Genomic DNA, 23,900 nt, shown 5'->3' with positions numbered 1-23,900 from the left:
TCGTTAGTTCCTTGCAAGAAGCAAAATATGGTGTTTTCATAAGTGGAAAACTGGTCGGCAGGTTAGATCACGCCCGAATTTACACGATCTGAGCCCAAAACAACCAAGGCCCATATCATGTACACATTGCATCCTGGACATGAACACATCAACATCGTAACTGACCTATATCTTCACTACCTACCCCACGAGGGAAAAGTTAACGGGTGTGTGCTACTTCCACCCTGAGGTAATCAGTCTGCAGGCGTCAAGATAGAACAGCCCTTTCAAATCTAAGGAACTGGAATCCATACTTCACATGAGGACTAACATAAAACAGAAAAATAATCATTTTAACCAAATCGTTGCATCTATTACTCTTTCACAGGCATACAAGTGTATAATGTTTTGGTTGTAAACGTATTTTGAGAAGAAATATTACCAAGGTAAGGTGAATAACCTGATATCATAAAGATCAAACTGTGCATGATGTTTTGTCCAAGGACTTTCTTTAGGTCATTTTCAGAATTTCGCTCCAAAGCTGCTTTATTGTGAATTCACCCACTAAGCTACTCATGGACTGACAAAACTGCACGACACTTTATTCTATTTACTTTCTGTTGTAACGCTTCTTGGAGGTTCTGGGAACCATCAGATGTTAGTATTAAGTAGGGCGTTTCAGCCATGCTGCTGTTGTTGCTTCAAGCGCCGTATAATCTAACCAAGTCACTTTTTGTTGGATATGTCTCATAGTTTTGAAATTACATTGAAGAAAAATATACCCCGAAACACGATCGTTTACAGGGAAGATTCCAGGGAGTTTTACGTTTCAGCAACGGATGCTGATCGGGGGTTGAGGTGGTGACACTGATACATGTCATCGTATTATAATTGCGTAGATGATGTCACTGGATTATATGGTCCAGACTTCCGGTCGACAGAACACCACCTTAAAACAGGGACATTGCTTTGTGGGGTGTCCAACAGTACTCGAGATAGACACTCGGTTGATGGATAAGTTATGGTGTGATCTGAGGGGAGGATAGTGAATCCGTAATTTATGAAATATTTCTACGTTGTCAAGTACGATTGTATGAGGGATACCTATTATGCTCAATCGCTACAATCAGCCTCTGTTGGTTCTGCAAATAATGATCATCAATGACTGTGTAACCCTGGAGTACTTCGAACAGCTTTATTGGCGTTTGTACATGGCAGGCGGATGTGGCTCTTCCTTATGGACACTTGATGTCCTCCTCCTCCAGCTCATCCACCTCGGCACACTGGACGCGGTCAACGGGGTTCTCCCTGTTCTTCGGGTCACTGCAGTAGAGGTTCTTGTAAAGCTGTAGACAGGAAGAAATTGACTAAATGAAAATACGCGTGTGTATGTGTGCGTGCGTGTGTATGTGATCTGACTGCAGGGGAAAATAAGATAAAAACGTCACACTGGCGCTCGACATTTAACACATGATGGCGTGGTTTGTTGACTATTCATGGGGTGACCAGTATCCAGTATCTGGAGCCCAAAATTTGTTGTAGATTTTTTCAGTTCATTATATATACTATCTTGGTGTGTTATGTTTATATTGGAAAAATCGATATAACTTGATTGACGTGATGATTTACTTACATTGAAATTGAACAACAAGAAGTCAGAGGGGGAACCTGAAAAGAGAAATGCACCATGTAACACAGGCATGAGTAGCATACATAATGATGGAATGGGCTCATGTCCCTCCCAGAACTTAATTTATGGCTCATGCCGTTCCTTCACTGTGTATACTACTAGCAATGACGAAAAAATGGAGCTCGAACTTTTGTCACTGGATTACATATCCTGCCCTCTACCATCAGGATTACATATCCTGCACTCTACCATCAGGATTACATATCCTGCACTCTACTATCAGGATTACATATCCTGCACTCTACCATCACACCAGCGGGACTGCTGGTGCTCGGAACTTTGGGTCCAGTCTGGCGAACTAGGCAGCACACCAAACGATGTCCCTGTCTCAGCCCTCACATATTTTACTGGGTGCTGGGAGGCGTCCTTCCCATCAATAAGCCTCTAAGAGAGCCACATCTGCGGCAGTACCATCATCGTCATACAACTCCATAAAACCTGCATTTTTTGTCGCCCTATTTCCTCATCACAATACTTGCAAATCCCCCTGTTACTACATACTATGATTTAGCCCCTCAAGCCCGTGTTTTTTTAAACAACACTCTACAGCAACCTGCACAATTCATCCATATACGAACCATTCTTCCCACTGGGGATAATATTTTCTGAATACACTCATCATTATGAGTTATACTATCGTTCAGTGTTTCTTCCAGGTCATCGAGACACTGTTAATCTAAATATTGAAAATATTTGTCGTCCTTTTTCGTTTTGTTTCGTCCTTATTCAATTTTGCATACTCCTGATTACATCTTAACATCTTAAATCGCTAAACATCGACATCTGAACTTTGCTCTCTCTCGGCTGATAAGGGATAAACCAGGAAAATCATATGCACAGCACACAGGAAACCTGGTGGCTCAGTTAGCTAAGCTGCTGGGATAAATACAGTTTGCTTCATGCCGCTAAAAAGATTTCCTGAAACAATAGTAAGGTTATAGGGAGAACACAAGGGAGAAATTTCATTTTCTCTCTTCTTCCTTGTTGGGATTGACGACAGAAGGCACTCTGCTAATTTTTTTTCATGCATAGCAATCCTGTTCTCAGCCACCCAGGCTCTATTTTTTCATCATTGCTAGAAGTATACACAATGATGGAACGGGATTAGGTCCCTCCCCAAAACTTAATTAGGTCAATTAAAGCATAGGACGAGACATGAGCCCGTTCCATCATTGTGTATACTACTGCATGTGAAGGATGTTAAACAGGGATTATCAGGACCAGTGACGATCAAAAAGTGAAGCAATGATATCCTCATTAGACGTCACTCGTGGATACTTATTGCTGGACTAATGTATGTCTATATGATTATATCAGCATGCATGCCAACACTTGTGAAGTGAGACCATAAGAAATATTACAGAGAAGGCCTTTCGGGAGATATTCATTCTTGAATTATCATGATGAGTTTTCGATTACAATGTTACCTTCAGCTGTAAAATAATGCGCTTTAATCACTAGATTACTAAATGTAGCTTACTAAATGGTGCACTGAAGTCTCCTCCGGTCACAGCGCCATCCTTGTTCCTGTAGGAGCGACTGAACATGAATTGGGCGAACTTCTCGGAGAAGCCTAACCTACAAGTCCATTTTTTCACAAACTCCCATTTCTGTATGGCGCAAAGGTCATCTGCAGGATAAATTGATGAACCTTGGGTTTTCATCATTTGAACTGAATGCAGAACCAGTGTTTTAAACAAAATACAAACTTACAAATACTGTTAAAGAGCATGAATAGCCTGACAATTATTTATTTGAAACGTTTATGTCACAAGCCTCTGAGATGGAAACATGTCCATACTGACAATGTTTACAAAGAAAGACCCTTTCAAATTCATACAAAGCGTAGCACAATTCCATGGCTATGTGGGAAAATGTTACTAATATCGTCACCCGCCTTATATCAGGCTGTCAGTATGAATGTTTCATATTTCATAGTTCAAAGTACCATATGACCTGTCCAAAGACCAAAGTATAAAACGACCTGTCCACAAAAAATATATCAAATGTCCTGTCCATAGACCAAGATATCAAATGATTTGTCCATATGTCCACAGACAAGGATATCTAGTGACTTGTCAACAGACCAAGGTACAAATGACCTGTCCACAGACCAAAATATCAAATAACCTGTCCATGAAGCAATGTACCAAATGATCTGCCCACACATAAGATATCAAATGACCTGCCATTGACCAAAGTACCACATGACCTGTCCACAAACCAAAGTATCAAATGACCTGTCCCCAGACCTAGATATGAAATGACATGCCCATAAAACAAAGTATTAAATGATATGTCCACAAACCAAAGTGCTAAATGACCTTTCCATAGGCAGAAGTACCAAATGACCTTTCCATAAACCAAAGTACCAAAGAGCCTTCCCATAAACCAAAGTACCAAATGCCCTTTCCAAAGACTATGGTAATAAATGACCGTTCCACAGATAAAGACATGAAATGACCTGTCCACAAACCAAAGTATCAAGTGATCTGCCCATAGACCAAGATATCAAATGACCTGTCCATAGACCAAAGTAACCACATGACCTCTCCACAGACTAAGGTAACAAGTGACCCATCTGCAGACCAAGCGAGCAAATAACCTGTCCACAGAACAAAGTACCAAATGACCTGTCCCCACAGCAAGATATCGAATGACCCGTTCATAGATCAAAATACCAAATACTTTGTCCTTAGGCGAAAGTACCAAATGACCTGTCCACAGACTAAAGTAACAAATGCCCTGTCCATTTGCCAAAGCACCAAAATGACCTGTCCACAGACAAATATATGAAATGACCTGTCCATAGAACAAAGTACCAAGATATCGAATAACCTGTCCATGGACCAAAGTACCAAATGACGTGTTAATAAACGGAAACAACAAATTACCTGTCAATGGGCCGAAGTATCAAATGACGTGTCCCCCACACCAAGATGGCGAATAACCTGTTCATAGATCAAAGTACCAAAGGACCTGTCCACAAACGAAAGTACCAAATGATTTGTTCACAGACCAAAGTACAACATGATTTGTCCTTAGACCAAAGTACCAAATGACCTATCTAATGACGGACGTACCAAATGACCGGACCACAGACCAAAGTACTAAATGTCCTGTCTATGGAGAAGAGTACCAAATGACCTGTTCCCAGACCAAGATATCAAATGACCTGTGCATAGACCAGAGTACCAAATGACATTTCTACAGACCAAGATATCAAATGCCCTGTCCATAGACCAAGTTATCCAATGACCTGTCCACAGAGCAACGTTTTACATGAATTGTCCACAGACCAAATCAAATGACCATGGATCAAAGTATCAAATGAATTGTCCACAAATCAAGCTACCAAGTGATCTGTCCATAGGTCAACGTATCAGATGTAATCTGTAGACTGAAGTACCAAATTATCTCTGCACAGACCCAAATATCAAATCACCTGTCCATAGACAAAGCTTACCATCATAGTCGTAAAACAGGGAATCGTAGTGGATGTCTCTGATGGTTATATTGTTGTCAGCGTTGTAGTTGTTGTCCAGCACAATGGCGCAGAACTTGCCCACCATCATCTGAGGAGGGTTGCAGTGGAAGTCAAACAAATGCCTTAAAAAGCAGCAAGGAATGTGTGAGTTTGGTTTAACGCCGATATTCACTGTAAGTTGTTCACCATACTTGTTTTGTTCATACCTGCCTCACATTTTTGTCCGGTGAGGCCACTGGTCTGATAAGTAAATGATTGCTATTGAGAGCAGTTTGTATGGTTAGAGACAATCGGCTAAGTCACATACTACTAAATTTCTAGTCAAAGAAAAGTCTGTTTTATTATCTTGTCAAACAACATCACGAAAAGTATTATCCGAGGCAATTGGCGCATTTGTCAAAGTAGGATATTACGAGTTTTACCTGGAGGAACCACAGACGCCACAGAAGAGGAGAACGAACACGGTGAGTTGTACAGCGAGCATCCTGAAAACAAACCATAAGGAAATGAGGTGATGACTTTCAACTGATTTCAGTTTTTTCATGTATCGATTTGGACTAGTGCTTTAGCCAATGCGCTTAGCCTCGAAATAACATGAGCCCACTCAAAGCGTTGTGTACACGTTACTTCGAGCTAATCAATTTCCTTCTGTGCAAAAGAATACTTTAAATGCAAGTAGCTCTTTACCTCTGTAGATAATATAAACATAAACAAACTGTATCAACCTGTATCATATATGAATAATTATGGTGAGTGAGTGAGTTAAGGTTTATGGTCACAGCGGAATTATAATGTGACTAACAATAGTTATACATCGTTATGCATTCATAGTTATACATCATACATTCATGATAAATAAACACATTAATAACCTGTCGGCGAAGGACAGTAAACTAATTAGCATATCACAGTAACAAGAATTTAAACTAGCATTTCAGTGTAGTACAACGCATTATGCAAACGGTATGAGCGTCGTCAGGAAGTATACTATGGGCCACGGAGACTTACGGTGAAGACAAATTGTATTTCAAGATAAAGAAAACATTGAGTACACCAATAGTTACTATATGAGTCTCCAAACAGACAAACAAACAAACAAACAAAGCGTCACACACACAGACAGACACACACACAAAGCAAAAAACTAACACCCCCAAAAAAACAACAAACAAGTGAAGTGAGATAAATTAAAACAGTCCAGTAAAACTAGAAAGAGTACAGACCTGTCTGAAATCAGATGACGACTGTCGTTCTCTCTTTGGCTAGATGTTCATGTCTTTTTAGTCTGTGGCATAGACCCGCCCTTGGTCAAAACAGGTTTCATATTTTGGGTGGTGAGGGTGCAGATGAGGGGTAATCACACCCTGCAAACTGTTGTTTAGAATCGTGTCCGTTTGTTCACGGACGTGATGCTGCTTATTTGTGCTTCGGACAAAGGAGGGGTAAAGCTAATGGGTACTTTCTGTAATATCCTCAACTTCCAACACCAAGAAAATTCTAAAGAAAAGATAACTGACAAGACATTAATGTTATAAGAAATACGACTGTTCATGTGCAGGGGGAAGTAAGCGTTGTGGAATCTTAATACTTGGCAGTTAATGTAATACAACTAATGTAAGTCAGTAGGTTTGTAAAATGTAGACTACACTCTTCTATTACCGGTTATCGTATCGGACGTTATCAGCAGAACATGTCTGCAGTACCCAATGCCTTCCCCAAAGTGAAGATTTCACTTTCTAATGTTGTATACAAAGATGTAAAATAGACGCCATTGTATTACGTAGATCGATACTCATGCTGTGTTGATCACGTAATTGCCAGGTCGCGACTCAGTTATTTACAGACTGCCAGCAGAGTTGGAACATTGCTGTGTCATTTGGCATTTGTCTCATTTGGCAGGAGTTGGAACATTGCTGAGTTCGGCTTTAAAGAAACCAATATACCGAACAAGCCACAGCAGGTAACTACCTCCTTCTGCTACTAACGATACGATTACCGACAGGCTGCCTCGACATCCACGGCTTTAACATGCCCGGAAATATAAATAAAGACATATACTGAGCCCTCTTCCGTTTGCTTACAGACCTGGGAGAGTGAGTGAGTAAGTATGGTCTTACACCCTTTTTTCTCAATATTCCAGCAACATTATGGCAGGGGACAACAGAAATGGCTTCACACATTGTACCCTTGTGGGGAATCAAACCCGAGTCTTCGGCGTGATGAGCAGACAGTGTTGCCTATAGGCTACCCCAGAGCCAGGAGAGGAGTAGAGGAAACTGTTGAACACTATTCACATACATTTTACGAATGTTGTTTGTTGACTTCTTTTCTAATTTAACACGTATTCAGCTAGCTGTTTGAGTGGCACTCTTGAAGCTGGTTAGTAAATTACAAAGCATTCGACTGTATGGATTTTCATTGCATAGCAAAGGTTGGTAGATAGATCCTTACATCATCATCAAGTTAACAGTGAAGGAAATACTCCGACACAGAGTATTGTATATATATAACTTTTACACACTATTCCTTGTCGTCACAATGATCAGGTCTTATCTTCCAATATTTTATCAGAGGTTTTTAATGAGTATCTTGTGTTGTTGTATTTAGTGTAACAGAGAAATGTGATCTTATTGGGACAATGAAGTCAACACTGATATATAAATGGCTGATCCTGACAGCGTACAGCAATGTTAACAATTTCTTTCCCAACGGAGGGTCTTGGAGCAAGTGTCATTTTGCAGGGGTTCATTTAATGATGTAGAGTTAATGTCACATGATTGCAGCCCTGACCACGTGACGATCAGAATACAAAACTGAATGAACAACACTACATTTCTGTCATCCAAGACAGGGTTGTTGTACCACATTTTTTCGTGGACTGTGCGAGTAGTCACGGTTGCAGGTGTCCACATTGTCATTTTCTACCGTCCTTGTTTATGTTGAGTATAATATACACCCTTACACTAAACATTAGTATTAAGTGTAACTGTGCAAGATATTCCTTGACCCAGATTTCAAATTCACCCAATGTTCCATATTGGAAACAAATCGGGAACTATGTCCGGTGTGGAGCCTCACTTAAATTGACGGGCTGAGGTCCCTGATAAACGTGTAAGTAAACGGGTTTGTTGCAAGAAACATCACCATCAACTGACTCAGCTTTGGAGTTGCACGGTTGAAGAACGAAGGTAAGCTGATAAACTGTGATTTGAAGCTATACCCAGTGGTAGTTGACATACAGACAGTCCAATGTTATTGATGTTCATTATGTGGCGAATGTTGTTCGAAAAGTGCATAGGATGGAGTTAATACATGGTTTAACATTTTCCTGTTCGGGAGAGGTGTGTACTAATATACGTATGCGTAACGTTGCTCGTAACGCTGGTGGACGGACATGAACTCCACAAAATACGAGCCCCACAGACAAAAGTCCGTCTGGACAAAAAAAAACCTCGGACAAAAGCCCCCTAGAAAAACAAACAAACAAAACAAAACACCCAAAACAAAACAAAACCAAAAAACAACAACAAACAAAAAACAAAAACAAACAAACAAACAAACAAAAACCCAACAAAACAACAACACACAAACAAACATATGAAGCAGAAGCCCTGCATTATGTCTTTCAAGGATGGTCTTGAGGAAGGGTTAGCTAATGTAGTTAATGTTAACAGGGTCTTCTCAATGAAGTGTTCGGTGTTAAAAGGGTCTGCTCAAAGGGCAATGTCAAGACTGTAAACCCTGTTGTAATCAGAGGCTTTGTGATGGCCACCATGAGAACAGTTAAGCCTGTATTTGCGAATCATGTGAAGGCTCAAGGTTGTTTCTACCACCTTACCCAGAACACCTGGCGAAAAATACAAGAATTGGGTCTTGTCACACTGTACAAGAACCACCATGTCCAACAGACTGTAAGATTAGAGTAAGATGCAACAAAGATTGTATTAAGAAAATATAATGTGACAAGTATCAGTATTAGGTTTGGATCTGAAAGTAGTGTTGCTGAGAAAATATGTGTTGAAATGCTGTGTTGATTTTTTTTATATTAAGATATACATAAATCTTATGAAATCTGAATTGTTTTCGTATATATTATCTGGGGTGTTTGTCTGAGATGTCTGGGGCTTTTGTCCAAAGGGGCTTTTAACCAAGGGGCTTTTGTCTGTGGGGCCTCTGTCTTGTGGGGCTTTTGTCAGGCAATCGTAAAGCTAAACTGACTGTCTAGGTCTTAGTATTCTACTGTATGTATAAATGTCAATGCCAGTATATAATTGGATTGCAGAATTTAGCGGTACAAACCCTTGTGATTTGTTAAATCTCTTGGTGTCACCAACATTATTTTGTTAGAAATTGGTTTAGGTAATGTACGGTACAATGATTGTGTTTCTGTCAGAGCTTTACTGTAGATGTGTTGCTGAAAAGGCATCTTTTGGTGACAAATGTCTCAGCTTTTGTGACATTATGCATTTCTTTGTTCACAGATGATGTACAGAACATTGCTGTGTCTGACCCTGTTCGTGGGCTCTGTATCGGCTTGGGGTATCTGGTTCGGCAAGAACAGGGAGACAGAATGTGGTTCTTTCCAAAACAAAAGAAGGGGCTGGTGGGTATAACACTGTTTCAATCTTTAAATTTCTACCCCCTTTAGTTAGGTGCACGTTGATATTCCCTAAGACAGTATGGTTGTCTGATGACGATCTCCAAATTTGTATTTTTGTTATTTCCTGTGCGGGATGGTTCCTTGGGTGAAGTTAGTAGACATTATTTCATTAGTCTACTAATTCCCTGTTTCTGTATTCTCCAGGATCTACTCCAAGTCCTACACTGATGTTGACACGCGTCAAGTTCTGGATGACCTCAAGGCTCTCGACACCAACAAAGATGGCAACCTCACTTTCGCCGAAATGAGCAACCAGGCAGTTGCATCCACCTTTGATAGTTCCCTGAACCGTAAGTAATTGTTGCAGAGTGGTACACGTGTAACGTTCCCATGATACCAATGTTACACGCTGTAACATACAAAGATAGTGCCACCCCCTCCCCAACCAGTTCTTTGTACGATTTATCCTCGCGTCGAGTCTCGATTAATCGATCTGTATGACCTTCGGCCTATATGCGGATAGTTGAAACATGCAAGTTACGTATTGTATACAGTTTACCCAGAATATATTTGTACTTGTGGACACGTATTAAACCTAAATGAGGATTTGATGTGCTGTCAGTAGATGTCAGTGTTCCATGGATAAAATATACACACGGAGTTGGTCCATTTTCCAACAGGCAATTATCAAAGGTTTACATGATATACTGAGTAGAAATATAATAAGGCGAATATTAGTACATGTACCTTCATATTATACACTCTTTCAATGTGCAGTTATCGTTGAATTTATTAGCTGCGCCTTAGTTATTGTCTTGAGTAAATTAACGCTGTAGTCAGTCGTTGCAACTTCATATTGTAACTATTGTTTTGTATGGTTGACACACTGGTCGTGTGTTGTGCCATGATGTTTTTGTGTGCTTTCATATTCGTTTATCATGTGCAGTGAAAGCTGGAATCGATCGTTGCACCTTCGTGATGTCTGAGATGAAGCGGTATGGCATCAGCAAGGGAGTTGCAGGACGCCTCTTCGACTTAGAAGACGTCAACAATGACCTCCTGATCAGCACCGCCGACCAAGACGCGGCTACCTTTAAGTTGCTTGATAATGATGGTGAGTACTGAATCAAGGAAATACCATAGAGATTGTTGTACCTGATAAACGCATAGACATTCACTCAGGACGTTTCATCATTTTCTTTGAGGACAACAACGATGTCTACTATTAGTGCCATTGTTACGATGTAAATTTGTAATAAAATGGTAAATTGTAATACTTGCATCAAATTGCAATAACCCTTGACGTAAACTGTAATACAAACGCAAACTGTATTAAGATTTAATAAAACTTGACGTCAATCATGATACGCAGATGTAATAAAAATGACGTAAATTGTGATAATTTCAGTTGCTGTAAAATGTAAACAGTCTAAATCATTTGTAAATAAGCTAGTAAATAAGCTAAATAAGCTAGATTTCTCCATTGACGGAACAGCTCACACTTGGTTCCAGTCGTATATGCCCGATTGTGTGCAGACCGTCATGACTGATGTTATCACTCTGACTCGGTTAGCATCAAGTATGGTGTTCCACAGGTGGTCGGTCCTAGGACCAGTCCTGTTTATCGTGTACATAACAGAGCTCGGAAGCGCAATTGATGACCAGTATGTTGACGATACACAGGTGTACAGATGCTTCTCTCCGGTCATGAAACAAACAGCTAATGCCTCGAGAGACATGCTAGTAAATAAACTAAAACTGAATAGCCGCAAGGCCGAATCTATTCTCCTGGGTCCAGTGAAACGGATGGATCTGTGTGCTATTGATTCCGTCGAGTTCGATAACTCACATATTGAATTTCCTTTCACAGATCAAGTCAGAGGTCTTTTTGTAATCCTAATTGCAACCGTTTTTGTAATTGCAACCGTCTTTTGGCTGGTGCAACAAAATCTCAGATCCTAGAACCTGGATTTTTTCGATTTTTTCAGTCCAACCCAGCTTAGAACTGTGTGCTTTAACTGCGTGTTTAATCCTCTTCATGATGATGTGGACAATAAAAACATCTTCTCTTATTCCGCCTCTTGGAAAAAGAATAAAACCGTTTCCTTCTGCTTCTAACATTGACCTAACCCGTGAAGTCCGGGCTGGAATATTGGCCTTCAGTAACCCATGCTTGTCGTAAGATGCGACTATCGAGAGCGGTTGGTCAGGTTCGCTGGCTTGGTTGACACATGTCATTGGTCTCCAGTTGACCGGATCGATGCTCATGCTGTTGATCACCGGATCACTATGATCCAATGTTTGATTATTCACAGAGTGTCGACATATATCTGGAATATATCTGAAAACTATAAAACTAAACTCACTCACTCTAACAATGACCTAAACAATATATCTCTTTCCCGCCTGTTTCTTTCGGCATGTCGGCATGAAAGAAACCTGAAACAAATGGATTACAATACGGACAAAATCTTTGGATCCAGAACAATATCTTCTTTAATAGAAAAAAATATAATATATATTAATCTTGCTTCTGGAGACTACGACATCGTCTTCTCTTGGTTACCCAGTGATGTTGGAATTTCTGGTAATACAAGGGAGATTTTGCTGCCAAGACAGCACTCAATAATTATTCTTATTTCATACTCTGATTATAAAACTGTCATCAAATCTTATTTCCATGATGTGATGCAGAAGAAGTGGGACACGCAAGCAGGTATGAATAAATTCCATTAAGTAAAACCTACAATAGGTTCTACCTGCTTGGGTCGTCAAGACTGAAGGAGGTCATTATGCGAAGATGTCGCAGTGGCCATACGCGATATACACATGAATACTTATTAAAAGATGAGGATCCCTCCGTTTTTGTATCCCTTGTGATGAAAGAATCACGGTCAGACCCTGTTTAATTGTATTGATGGTTCTCTCACAAGGGGGAAAGTACTTCAATGTGAAAACTGTCCAGGATAATTTTACTACAATAAGGTTTTATTCAATTAGTGTCTTTTAAAAGAAAAAGAAATGTTGCACAAATTCTGATGTGTTTTGTAAATAGACACACATTATAATTGGTAGTGCAGATTATCAACTTGGGTTGCTCAGGGCTCTATCCTCGAACGGGGTTAAAGTAATGTGAAAACATTGTCCTGAGAGGGTACATAAGTCCGAAAGTAAATTTAAACTAACTACTTACAGTTTATACCTCATTTCAGTTTATGGCTTGGTTGCCCCAAATCGCTAACATCTGAAGGGATGGTGCAAACCCAACGAGGGTCCATGCATGAAGCAAATGTATTATAGGTCCCCATGGTCCCCAGCATCGTGATCTTCCTTCAGTTGTTGTCAATCTACACGCTATTTTCAGATTGTCCCGATGCCAGAAACGCGAAATTTCTTTGGCAACCTTACGTCACTGCATCCAGGTGTAATAAGTGAATTTGTTTCATGAAACTTTTTGTAAAATGACAAAAATGGGTTTTGCGTTTTCAAAGTGTGTCAGTATATTAACTCACTCACTCACTGCTAGTCACTCACCGAGGAAAAGAGAAATAGACCCACTTACTTTAAACATTTTTCTAGGTTATAAAAACGTATGCAAGTATGTAATCGTATACGTCAGGCGTCTAGAAACATACAATTTGGGGAATGTTTATGTCTCTTTTCTTGATGCTCCTGACGGGTAACGGATCGTCGGATTGAAATGCCCTCGAATAATCTCGTTTAACATGAAACGTATCTCAAACATACCTCTCAGTGTATCTACTATCTTGCATTAAACGGCCTTGGCTTACCTGTCAACTTTTTGTTATCATGTGAGCTAGGTTATCTAACTCGAACACATCAGACATACAATTTGTGGGATGTTTTTCTTGAGGCTTATGTGTCGCTTTTCTTGAAGCTCATGAGGCGGAACCATAACTGATCGCCAGAACAGCTCTGCTTACTAATACAGTCTTTTTATCTCCAATGATGATGAGTTAACAAACTTGTGGTCACTCACCCCACCACAAGGACACGCAACAAATTTCTTCCTTGGCTCAGCAACATGAAGTTACAAACTGATTCGGGACTCGGGATCCCCGATCTGAATATTTGTCAGGTTCGGAATTCGAATCCCACATCTGAATTTTGTTTTTCATATCCAGGATTTCACTCCCTTCTAATGCTGCTCCATGTGAACCTGGGTAACTTATTAACATAAACAACCGAACTGCAGTCTTCCATGCCTCAAATCTCAGTTTTCTTAACATTTGGGTTTCGGCAATTGAATCCCGAATCTGAAATTGTTTTTGCAGATTCACAGCTCGGCATTCGCCCTTCGTTATTTGACATTTACATATTTGGATTTCGAGATTTCAGCGTCCTTGTACCTATACTCTTTGCACCTTCTTTTGTCAAAATATGGAATTCGAATGAACTATATATCCCCAAGTAATGTGTATGTGGGGAGCAATTCCAAATGTAAACAAAGTTAAAACTCAAAACCTTTTCTTCATTCATTCAAATAAATACAGTCAAGCAAAGTATGGGATGAGAAGTGGTGTCACAGATTTGGTGAGTGCTGCATTAGCAGCAAAATCGGCCATTGTGTTACCAGAAATTCCACCATGGCCACTAGCAGGATCATTATATAATTCAATAATTTCAATTTAAAGTGGGTGTTTGCAATAAAGATTTCGACAGCCTAAAGGCAAGAAAGAGAATGTGAAAAAAATTAAATGTTGTTATATTTGGGGTGATTTTTTTATAATATACAGTGAACCGCAACAGAAACGTCACTCTACCAAACGTTTGCCAGATATGTTTCATCTTGATTTTAATTATGTTTTCACTTTCCATATGTTAGCTAGACATGGTTTGTAGCCAATGTTCCAGAAAGTTTGGTTTCAGATTCTGTATTTGATACAAAAAAACATGACGTAAAAACGAACTGACCAAAGTAATGATGGAACGAGTTTTCGTGCGTGTTTCATGGAAATGTCAATGCACGTGCATCCCGAGGTGCCACCCCTATAAGAACAGCCACATGCACCGACTCATTCACTGTTCGACAGTAGCGACATGCCACAATTATCAAGGAAAGAGAAGCAGTAAGTTTTAGGAAGACTGCAGGACATGCTGCAAATCTGTTCATGTTCGAACAATATTACTAGTCCTAGCAGTGGAAAACCGCCGTGACAATGTTGAGGCTATATTGACAGACTGTCCGTCATCACCTGCAAAATCGTTCAGCTACTGCTACGAAAACTGTTTGGACAACAATTGGCAATTACAAGAGACCAATCAGCGCCGACACAGTGCGGAGGCGTTTGAGGCAGAGAAATGTCTGTTACCGCAGGCCATACGTGCGTCTCCAGTGGGCCACACATCATCGGAATTGGAGTGGCGAACTGTAGGCTTCGCCGATGAAAGCCGGTATCGTGCCTTGACGTCTGATGACATAGTGAAAGTGTGGCGACGACGCGGGGAGCGATTTGCAGATGATTGGAAGGAGACTCGTGGTGAGGTTCGAGCATGATGCTGTGGGTGCTATTGCTCTCAGTCACAAACTAGGCCCCACGGTGTTCCAGAATATTGGTCCTGGTAGAGGAAGTGGTGTAACATCTGCCCGCTACGTTGATCAAGCGCGGAGACCCATCGTCGTGCCACATTTTGGTCGTCATGGAAAAAAAAACGTCTTGCAGTAGGACAACGAGCGTGCCCATACAGCCAGAGCAACTACAGACTACAACGCGGCATACAAATTCTTCAATGGCCTGCCCTCAGTCCAGACGTAAACCCGAATGAACACTTGTGGGAAAAGATTTAGAGGAGGCTGAATGATGTGTGACTAAGGCCGACAAGTGCAGCTGAACTCTTTCAGGCGTATCATCGAGTCTGATTGCATGTTCCCGTGGTCTTATCAACCATCTCATCCTCTCCATGTACAGAGGATGCAACGATGTTGTCAACGCTCAAGAAGGCTATACACATATGTCATATTTGGGATTCCACTTTCTTAGTAAAGTACAAATTCTAGTACTTTTTGGTTGAGTCCCATCCGATTCAAATCCTAGCCCTCAGACACCTAATCGCAAGCACACAAATCAGAGGGGTACACAAAGTACGCACCCTAGACTACCAGTTGTCCGACTTCCATTTTTTGCTCAAGTCGCAGTGGTTGAACGGGTTAGGCGGCTGCCTTTGTGTGCTGGCGATTAGGTGTCTGACTCTGAGGGTGCGGGTTCAAATCCCAGATGGGACTCAACGAAAAAAGTACTAGAATTTGTACTTTACTAAGAAAGTGCAATCCCAAATATGACATCTTTCTGACAATTGCTCTGCTATTTACATGTGTTTCAATTAAACCGATTACCAATTTCAAAAATGGAGTGACGTTATTGTTTTGCGGTTCAGTGTGTTTGATCGCTGTTAATATGGCATTAGATCTATCACTATCACTACATGGAGGCATGTAAAGGAATTCAGTCAGTAAGGCTGTGTGTTGCAATGAGACCTACAAAGTACGACAGGCATTTGTGAACCAAGGTAATGTTGTACACTATCCAAAGAATTGTTAGCTACGACGAAAGTGGATACTTAGTCACTATTCACATACCACTGAAATGCGCAAATACATGAATGAAATCAACCGAACGGCTAGCCAGTTTATACTCACTGAAAAGCAGACTAGAATCTTAGACATTCCCTGAAATCACTACTTGTGTAGACTGATGTATATTTCTTCCAAAAAGATGTGATTAGATTTTTGCATTAAGCAGGATAGGGACGTTTCTTTACTGCAGTGATATCTTTATTCAACATGGTAGCTCTATACGTGTTTGATTTATATAAGGAGATGTATGGTGGACATGTTTAGAGAACATCAATGCGCTTTTTATTTTGACAAGACAATGATGAGTGGCACCTTAAATTTCAAATTTACACAAGCTTTGTAACACTTACACCTATTTCTCTGGCACTCTTGACTCCAGCACAACTGCACTAAACAAAGCCTTGTCCACCATTTGTCACTAGACATATCTTTTAAGGTGCAGACAGTTAAGGCGCACATCATCAAATTAAAACCCCAGCTTTAACCACAGTTGTGTGCATGGCATTGTCACTTGTGTCTGTAATCACAGCAATCAAGTTGCAGGTATCAGTTCTACCTCTGTCTACGGATGGGATGGGATGGAACCTGTAACGTTGTCACCAGCTTGGACTTCAGACAGGACAACGTTACTTCTTTTCACTATCCTCTCGGCTTGTTGCAACTGAGAACGTATATACGTTTCTTTGCAACAAGGCGTTTTGCTGATGATGTCGGATCTTGAACGTTTGTTTCTGCAGGTGGATCTGGATGGGGCATATTTGCTACAACAAGTAGATCTGGACATGGCATGGCTGCTTCTTCTGAGGGATCTGGAACAGTTACGGTAACTGGTGGCGATTCTGGCCCTGGCTGGTCTGAACAAGTTGTCATGGCGATGATGGGATTGATGAGATGCAAGAACATCATCTGAGAGCTTGGTGGAATTTAGTCCCAGTTGGTGCATCTGATCCAGGAAAGGGCCATAGATGTGTTTGCTTGATTCCACAGTGGTAGCTGAAACTGAAAAAAAAAATTGAAATCCACGGTTCAGTCACGTTAAGAAAACTCAGATTTTAGATTCAAATATGGATAACTGTTGTTTGGTTGTTTACATTTTCAATGTACCCAGGTTCATATGGAGCACCATTAGAAAGGGGTGACATTCTGAATATGATTTTGAATTCGAATCTGAAAGCAATATTCAGATTCGGGATTCAGATTTTTAAAGATTCAGATATGGATAGCTGTTGTTTACATTTTAATTTACCCAGGTTCATATGGATCACCATTAGAAGGGGGTGAAATCATGAATATGAACTTTTAAAGAATTCAGATACGGGATTCGAATCTGAAAACGATATGCAGATTCGGGATTCTGGTTTTTAAAGGTTCAAATATGGATAACTGTGGTTTGGTTGTTTACATTATTAAGGTACCCAGGTTCACATGGAGCACCATTAGAAGGGGGTGAAATCCTGAATACGGACAAAAGGTTAAGATTCAGGATTCGAATCGCGAAATTGAGATTTGAGGATCAAACATGGAAAACTGTAGTTTGGCTGTTTACTTTTTACGTTTATCAGGTACACAAGAAGCACCTAGAACATTAAAAAATGTATAGTGATATTGTTCGTCAGAATCCTCAATCTGAAAAAAATGTTCAGGTTGAGGAAGCGAATCCCGAATCTGGAAAAATGTACAGATTCGGGTTTCGAATCCCCAATCTCGAATCCCGAATCCATTTCTAACTTCATGTTGCTCCTTGGCCCAAAGTAATAACAGACAGGGCCTATCGTGTAGAATCTCTCAGCAGCAGTAAAAGTGTCAACCACAAAATCAGTATGACACTACCCACCCTCTAAAATGTCTTGTGGCCATGGAAGTAGCCACAGAATGTCGAGGTTACTGAAAACAACTAGGTAAGAGAACGTGGGTGAGAAAGTATCCAGATTGAGATTAACCGTACAAACTGCATGAGAATGTGCACCGTGCAAACTGTAAATGTATTGTACGTAAGTGTAGCAGTGTTATATATATTCATAAAACTCATAAGTTCAATCATAATTCATCATGATCATGATCATTATCAAATCAAACATCATATTTCATAAACATCATTATCTGTTCCATGTTGTCTCAGTCTTTGCCGTTGAATGCCGCCTCTATAACATCTTCACCTTTTCCTTCTGTTTCCTGGAGCCCTGTCAACAGGGATTTCCCTTAATTTCCTCTCTATTCTTAGCCAGGTAACCCATTCTTTGGGATTTTCCCTTTTCTATTTATAGGTCACATCAAAGACTTCCTTTGATGTGCTACCTACTTCCTTATTGGCTATTGTGTCCTCTGACCTCTTACTTCCTTTGGCCACCTGTTTTCCACCTCACTCCACTTGCTGTTGTTGAGCTGGAAACATATTTCCCTTCCTCAGGTATGGCCATTTTTCTATCTGTTTCCATCTGCCTCATTATTTCATAATTCTCTATCAAAAGGTGCAAAATGTCCTTCAAATAATAAAAGTATAATAACAAAAGTATTATTTAATTGATAATCATATTTATTGAGTTAAAAATATTAAATTATAAAACTGGTGTATATTTGAACATGGGTGATGCCATGTGCTCAAAGTTTATTCCATAGTGCAATATCTTTTACCTGGTCTCTGATATCTTAGATAATATATTTAGCATAATTTACTGTGATATTTAAAACTATTTAATATTTGTTAAAAATTATTTACTTGGTTAAAGATTTTATGACTCCACTTGCTGTTGTTGAGCTGGAAACATATTTCCCTTCCTCAGGTTGGCTCAACAACAGCCTCATCCAGCACTGCAATAAATCATATTATCATCATCATCATTGTCTGTCCTCTTGAGTCACAGCCCAGAGCCGAACCATACAAGCACGGCTACATAAGCAAACAAAAGGGCAGGTTCAAAGAAGGAACTTGACCATGAACCTTGGAAAGTTATAAGCAAGAGAAAGCATACAGTTATAATTGTAATTACAGGTGAAATTGTTGCAGCAAACCCAACTAAAATGCATGATGTGTGAAGTTTTGCAACATTGCGATTATTGTTCAGTAAAAGAGCAATTTTCGTACAGAGCTCATCAAACCTACTTGTAGAGAAGACTACACAATCACTTGATAAAACTCTCACGAGAAAATGCCAAGTTTGACGTCGGCGCAGCGAGAATGGGCCGACGGAATGTCACAAATGGGTGCTTCCAACAGCCATATTGCAAGGACATTGGGTTGTACAAGACCACATTTCGGCCGTTTAATCGCTTGAATACAACAGGTCAGCCATGTGATCGCCCCAGGATTGGATGTCCCAGAGTCACAACGCCCCAAGAGGATCGCTATCAGCGGGTTATTCACCTATGCAAGCGGATGTTGAAGGTGACGTCGTCAGCAGCCACATCATTGGGTCATAGCGTGAACAGATTCACAGTGACAAGACAACTTCGTAGTGCTGCCGTAAGGGCCTACCCACCGCTTACAGAAAGTGTAAGGAAGACTTTTCATTGGATGGTTCATTTACCGATACGCTGAGGGCTTATTGTTTGTATACAGAGATGATCTGTTTGATTGTTTTATGGATAACAACATTTGTTATTGCATATGATGCGACGTTGCGGTATGGATATACGACTCATCATACACAAAAGAAGAATGTATATGCAGATGTTCGGTTTTGTAAATACATGCTCTCTTCATTTGCGTTCGATCTAGTCATCAAATACTGAGATGGTGAATTACAGCGTGGCTGGATGCTGTCTTTCGTCGAAGGCCAAGCAGAACTTGAAACTGACAATGTGATTTTGCACCGGTTTCCGTCCGATCCAGTCATCCGATAAAAAAAAGGATGCAGTTTGTTTGCAACTCCCTGACATAGTAACGTGTCATGTGTACAAGTCTGTGTAATTACACAATATGACAGAGACAGAACCCAGGTGCATGAGCCATAAATCAATGTATTTTGTTATGGTGTATAGCTTGATAGGTTTTAAGTTCAAATTGCATGTGGTCACTGACTGAAGTTGTGTATTACATATATTGTGATTAGCAGGCAGACACAGAGGTGTCAATGTTTGTGTCAATCAACATATTTGTTGTTTCCGAACATGTGTATTAAAACATTTCAGTTTTCAAACTGAGCACTTTTTAGCAATTAAACTGGTATTTCTAATGCTATAATTTTTTTTAATCTGCAAGTGTATTTTTGTTACTGGAGACACAAGATGCTTCTGATCACAAGAAACATCTCTTGCTCTCAAGCTTCGACCGCCGCGATAATCCTTGCACGCATCACAAACCCCGTGAACCGAATCACTGTGCATGCATTATGGCGCAGCTGTTAAAAACCTTCCACAACCATTCCCACGCCAGCAATTTTATAAACTGAATTTATAGCTTTGATAATTTATTATTGTTACCGTAAGTTCATACCAAATGTTATCAGAGTCTGCAAAGTTGTGTTCTACAGGGCATGCGCCCTTTAAGACAAGGTCGTTCAATATTTGCTGATCATTGTCAGAACTGTTGTCTTACTATTTGTAGTTTTAACATAAATCCAGGCAGGCAGCAAAAATAACATAAATCGCCATGGTCCCTTGCGTGGCAATCTACATTCAGTTGCTGGTGACCTATAGCTGGATTTTATATTGTGCTATTTTCAAATGATCGGGCATTTTACACTGAACTCAAACTAATTTTTTGAAAATGTAATAATCTAGTCGTTATACTGTACTTCGCTGTAATACTGTTATTGAAAAGTATATAGTAGTCTATATATTTATACTTAGTACATACCATTTTGGCCGGCATGATATGGCTCAAATATTGTCGATGTGACCCACTCGCTCACTTGCACATTTTGTTTCCTGAAGTTCATGATGCAAATAAAACATACAAACAGCTGCATTTGTATCATATTCTAGGCGAGGTTGACTACATTTTGAACGCCCATCGTAGATATACCCATCGGAATACACCCCACCCTCACACCCAAACTCTGAATGCATTTAAGTGTGTTAGATATACCCGTCATAATTCCATTCTGTATATGTTTACATATCAGAACTTCAACAGCTGGAGATTTTGTATCGATTAATTATAAATCAGGATTAATATCAGTTTCGTCATATGGCTGAGAAACGGTTATTATATTTTCCGGAAGTATATTTATCCATCTAAAGGTCGCCCAATTCAACTGGCGTTAGCACATCATCCGAACGCAAATGGGTACTCAGTTTTAGCAAGATTTGTCAATCCTTTCTTGATTTTTTTTATATTGGTAAATCCCTTACATTTTTGTTATGACCTTGCAAGTAATCTCAAGGACACTACATGGGTTCTGATCCTAGCTCCATACTCAGCTCATATAATTTATGAAAGTGGTCCTTCGGTGCATTTTTGTCTCCTATATCAAGCACCATTGTTTTGTAGAACTGAAAAAAAAACATTCTAAAAACATATACAATAATGATATTCGTTTGTTAAATGTTTCGTTTCTTTGCGTTCTTAGTTCGTTTTGTAAGCTGAATCAGAAAAGCAGAACGCCTTCAGTTCCACCAGTTAGATTTAGATACCAAGCCAAACAGTTTTAGTGGCATCACAAGGTACGGAATAACCGTTATTTACTGTCTTCAGGTGATGGCCAGGTTCCTGTGTGTGACGTCTTCAAGGCCTTTATGGACAGACTGGCAGATCTGGAACACGAGGTCCACGCTGAAGAGGTATTTCATGATGGAAACATTTAACCCAGATGAGGAGCTGTAACTATGGACTGACTCCTTTAGGATAACACAGTCACTGGCTTCTAATACCAGGAAGACTATTGTAGATTATCACTGCTAATACACAGCTGGGATTTAAACGGTTCTACTGCAGGACAACCTCCATCAAGTGAGACTCCGGGGATGTCATAGGAACGTTAATAACGGCTTGTTCAGACTGAAAAAGTGAAGATATGACTCCGTACTAATGGAGATTTAATCTTTTCTGCCTCTTCCGTTCCGTTTGAATATAGTAAACTTAAACTCATCTCGATCGTGTTCATTACCTCATTAATCTTATGATACTCTTCCAAAGGCTAGGGGCTATATTGTACACCGTTTCGGTAACTCATTGTCCCGAAGTTTTTTTGTGTTTCGAAGCTGTGCGTAGTTGTGATTTGCTTTAATCCGGAAACGTGAAATATTTTAACAAACCTAAGAAAAAACACAATCTTCCGAATATATATGCGGATCTGCAGAACTGATAATAACTGGTTGATTTTGTAACACTGACTCACAGTTTTTTTTTCAGGAGAAGTACTGGCAACTCGTCTACAAGTTCAGGAAACCCGGAAACCCCTGGTGGTTCTAAGCAATGGCGACTTTTTTTCTGTTGACCATAAGATGGATTAACGTGAAGCTTTCTGAATAAAATGCTACATTCTCATCTGGTGTGTTTTGGGCCAAGTCATAAAGCTTAGATAATGGTGACTGTGATATTAAACAACAACAAAAGAACAAAAACAAAAAAAACCCCAACAACATGAAAAGCCAGCATGATGCTATACATGGTTTATTTAAATTCTGCCTTCGCGTGGTTCCTAAATGACGAGGGGGTTTCACACTACGTCCGATATTTCTTGCACTGCGTCAAAAAAAACCCCACCCCAGTCCGAATGCGTTGTGAATACGTTGCGATGCGATGCCATGGAAATAGGTCCTGCACCTGTTTCTGACGCATCGCACTGGAAAACGTATGGGAATTGGTTTGATGACGTAATATATTTACACGTGCTCAAGTGTGTTTCCCCACCTCCTGGCTACTCCCTTCTCCACAGTTCAAAGCTAAGTTTCCATTTACATCAGCGCCTGTGGCTAGGACCATGTTGTGCTTCAAATCCACCATCACCAGACTTGTGACACGTCTACGACAGATTGGCCGTACCACAGACAGTCTAAAGTGTGGTAGACCGAAGGTCACTACCCAACAAGAAGACCAGAATTTACGTCATCGATCGCTAACAGCCTTGGACATCCAGTTAGAAGACAGACTGGCCAGACGACTCCGCCATTACTCTCTCCGTATTTATCGACCTTTCAAAGGCATATGCATGACGTTGACGTGCCAGTATCGACGTGCTAGACTGAGACAGACCAGTACTGCGGCACACTGGCAGCAGTGAAACTGGTGAAGCGCGCTCTTTAACGACGAAAGCAGGTTTCAGGTCTTCAAGATCTGTCTCCAACTGAGCACCTTTGGGACCAACTGGGACGTCGTATTCGGAAACGCCAAAATCAGCCATTGACGGGGAAGGCATTGGCAGCTGCCCTGGAAGAGGAATTGTCTCGAATAACGCGTCAAGATGTCAGTTCACGTACTCAGTTCGACGCCGGGTTCAGATGTGCATCATCCTAGGGTTGGCCAGATCCGGTATTGATATGCTGACAAGAAAGTGTAAAAGCTCCCAGTCGATTCTGCAATGGTGATGGAATACTGGATAATGCACCCCAATGTCATTCATGTGCCATTAGCCGCGTCGTTGTTCTTCTTGTAGTCCATTAAATACTG

The 23,900-nt window shown here is 40.4% G+C and overlaps 2 protein-coding genes across 2 annotated transcripts; one reads left to right on the top strand and one right to left on the bottom strand.

Annotated features, from left to right (window-relative positions):
* Positions 1-1,214: 1,214 nt before the first annotated feature.
* Positions 1,215-5,640, bottom strand: LOC137274574 (uncharacterized). Its single transcript, XM_067807842.1, has 5 exons — positions 5,579-5,640; positions 5,136-5,278; positions 3,150-3,299; positions 1,613-1,647; positions 1,215-1,325 (listed from the first exon to the last, which is right to left on the bottom strand). The coding sequence occupies exons 1-5, from the start codon at positions 5,638-5,640 to the stop codon at positions 1,215-1,217; spliced, it is 501 nt and encodes a 166-aa protein (XP_067663943.1).
* A 3,997-nt stretch (positions 5,641-9,637) lies between these two features.
* On the top strand, positions 9,638-22,703 carry LOC137274567 (uncharacterized). Its single transcript, XM_067807830.1, has 5 exons — positions 9,638-9,759; positions 9,961-10,106; positions 10,703-10,870; positions 21,987-22,072; positions 22,644-22,703. The coding sequence occupies exons 1-5, from the start codon at positions 9,638-9,640 to the stop codon at positions 22,701-22,703; spliced, it is 582 nt and encodes a 193-aa protein (XP_067663931.1).
* The last annotated feature ends 1,197 nt before the right edge of the window (positions 22,704-23,900 follow it).

This window comes from Haliotis asinina, chromosome 1 (assembly GCF_037392515.1).
Source record: "Haliotis asinina isolate JCU_RB_2024 chromosome 1, JCU_Hal_asi_v2, whole genome shotgun sequence".
NCBI classification, from domain to species: Eukaryota; Metazoa; Mollusca; class Gastropoda; order Lepetellida; family Haliotidae; genus Haliotis; species Haliotis asinina.
Note: the sequence above shows the minus strand (reverse complement) of the source record. Positions and strands in the feature narration are given on the sequence as shown.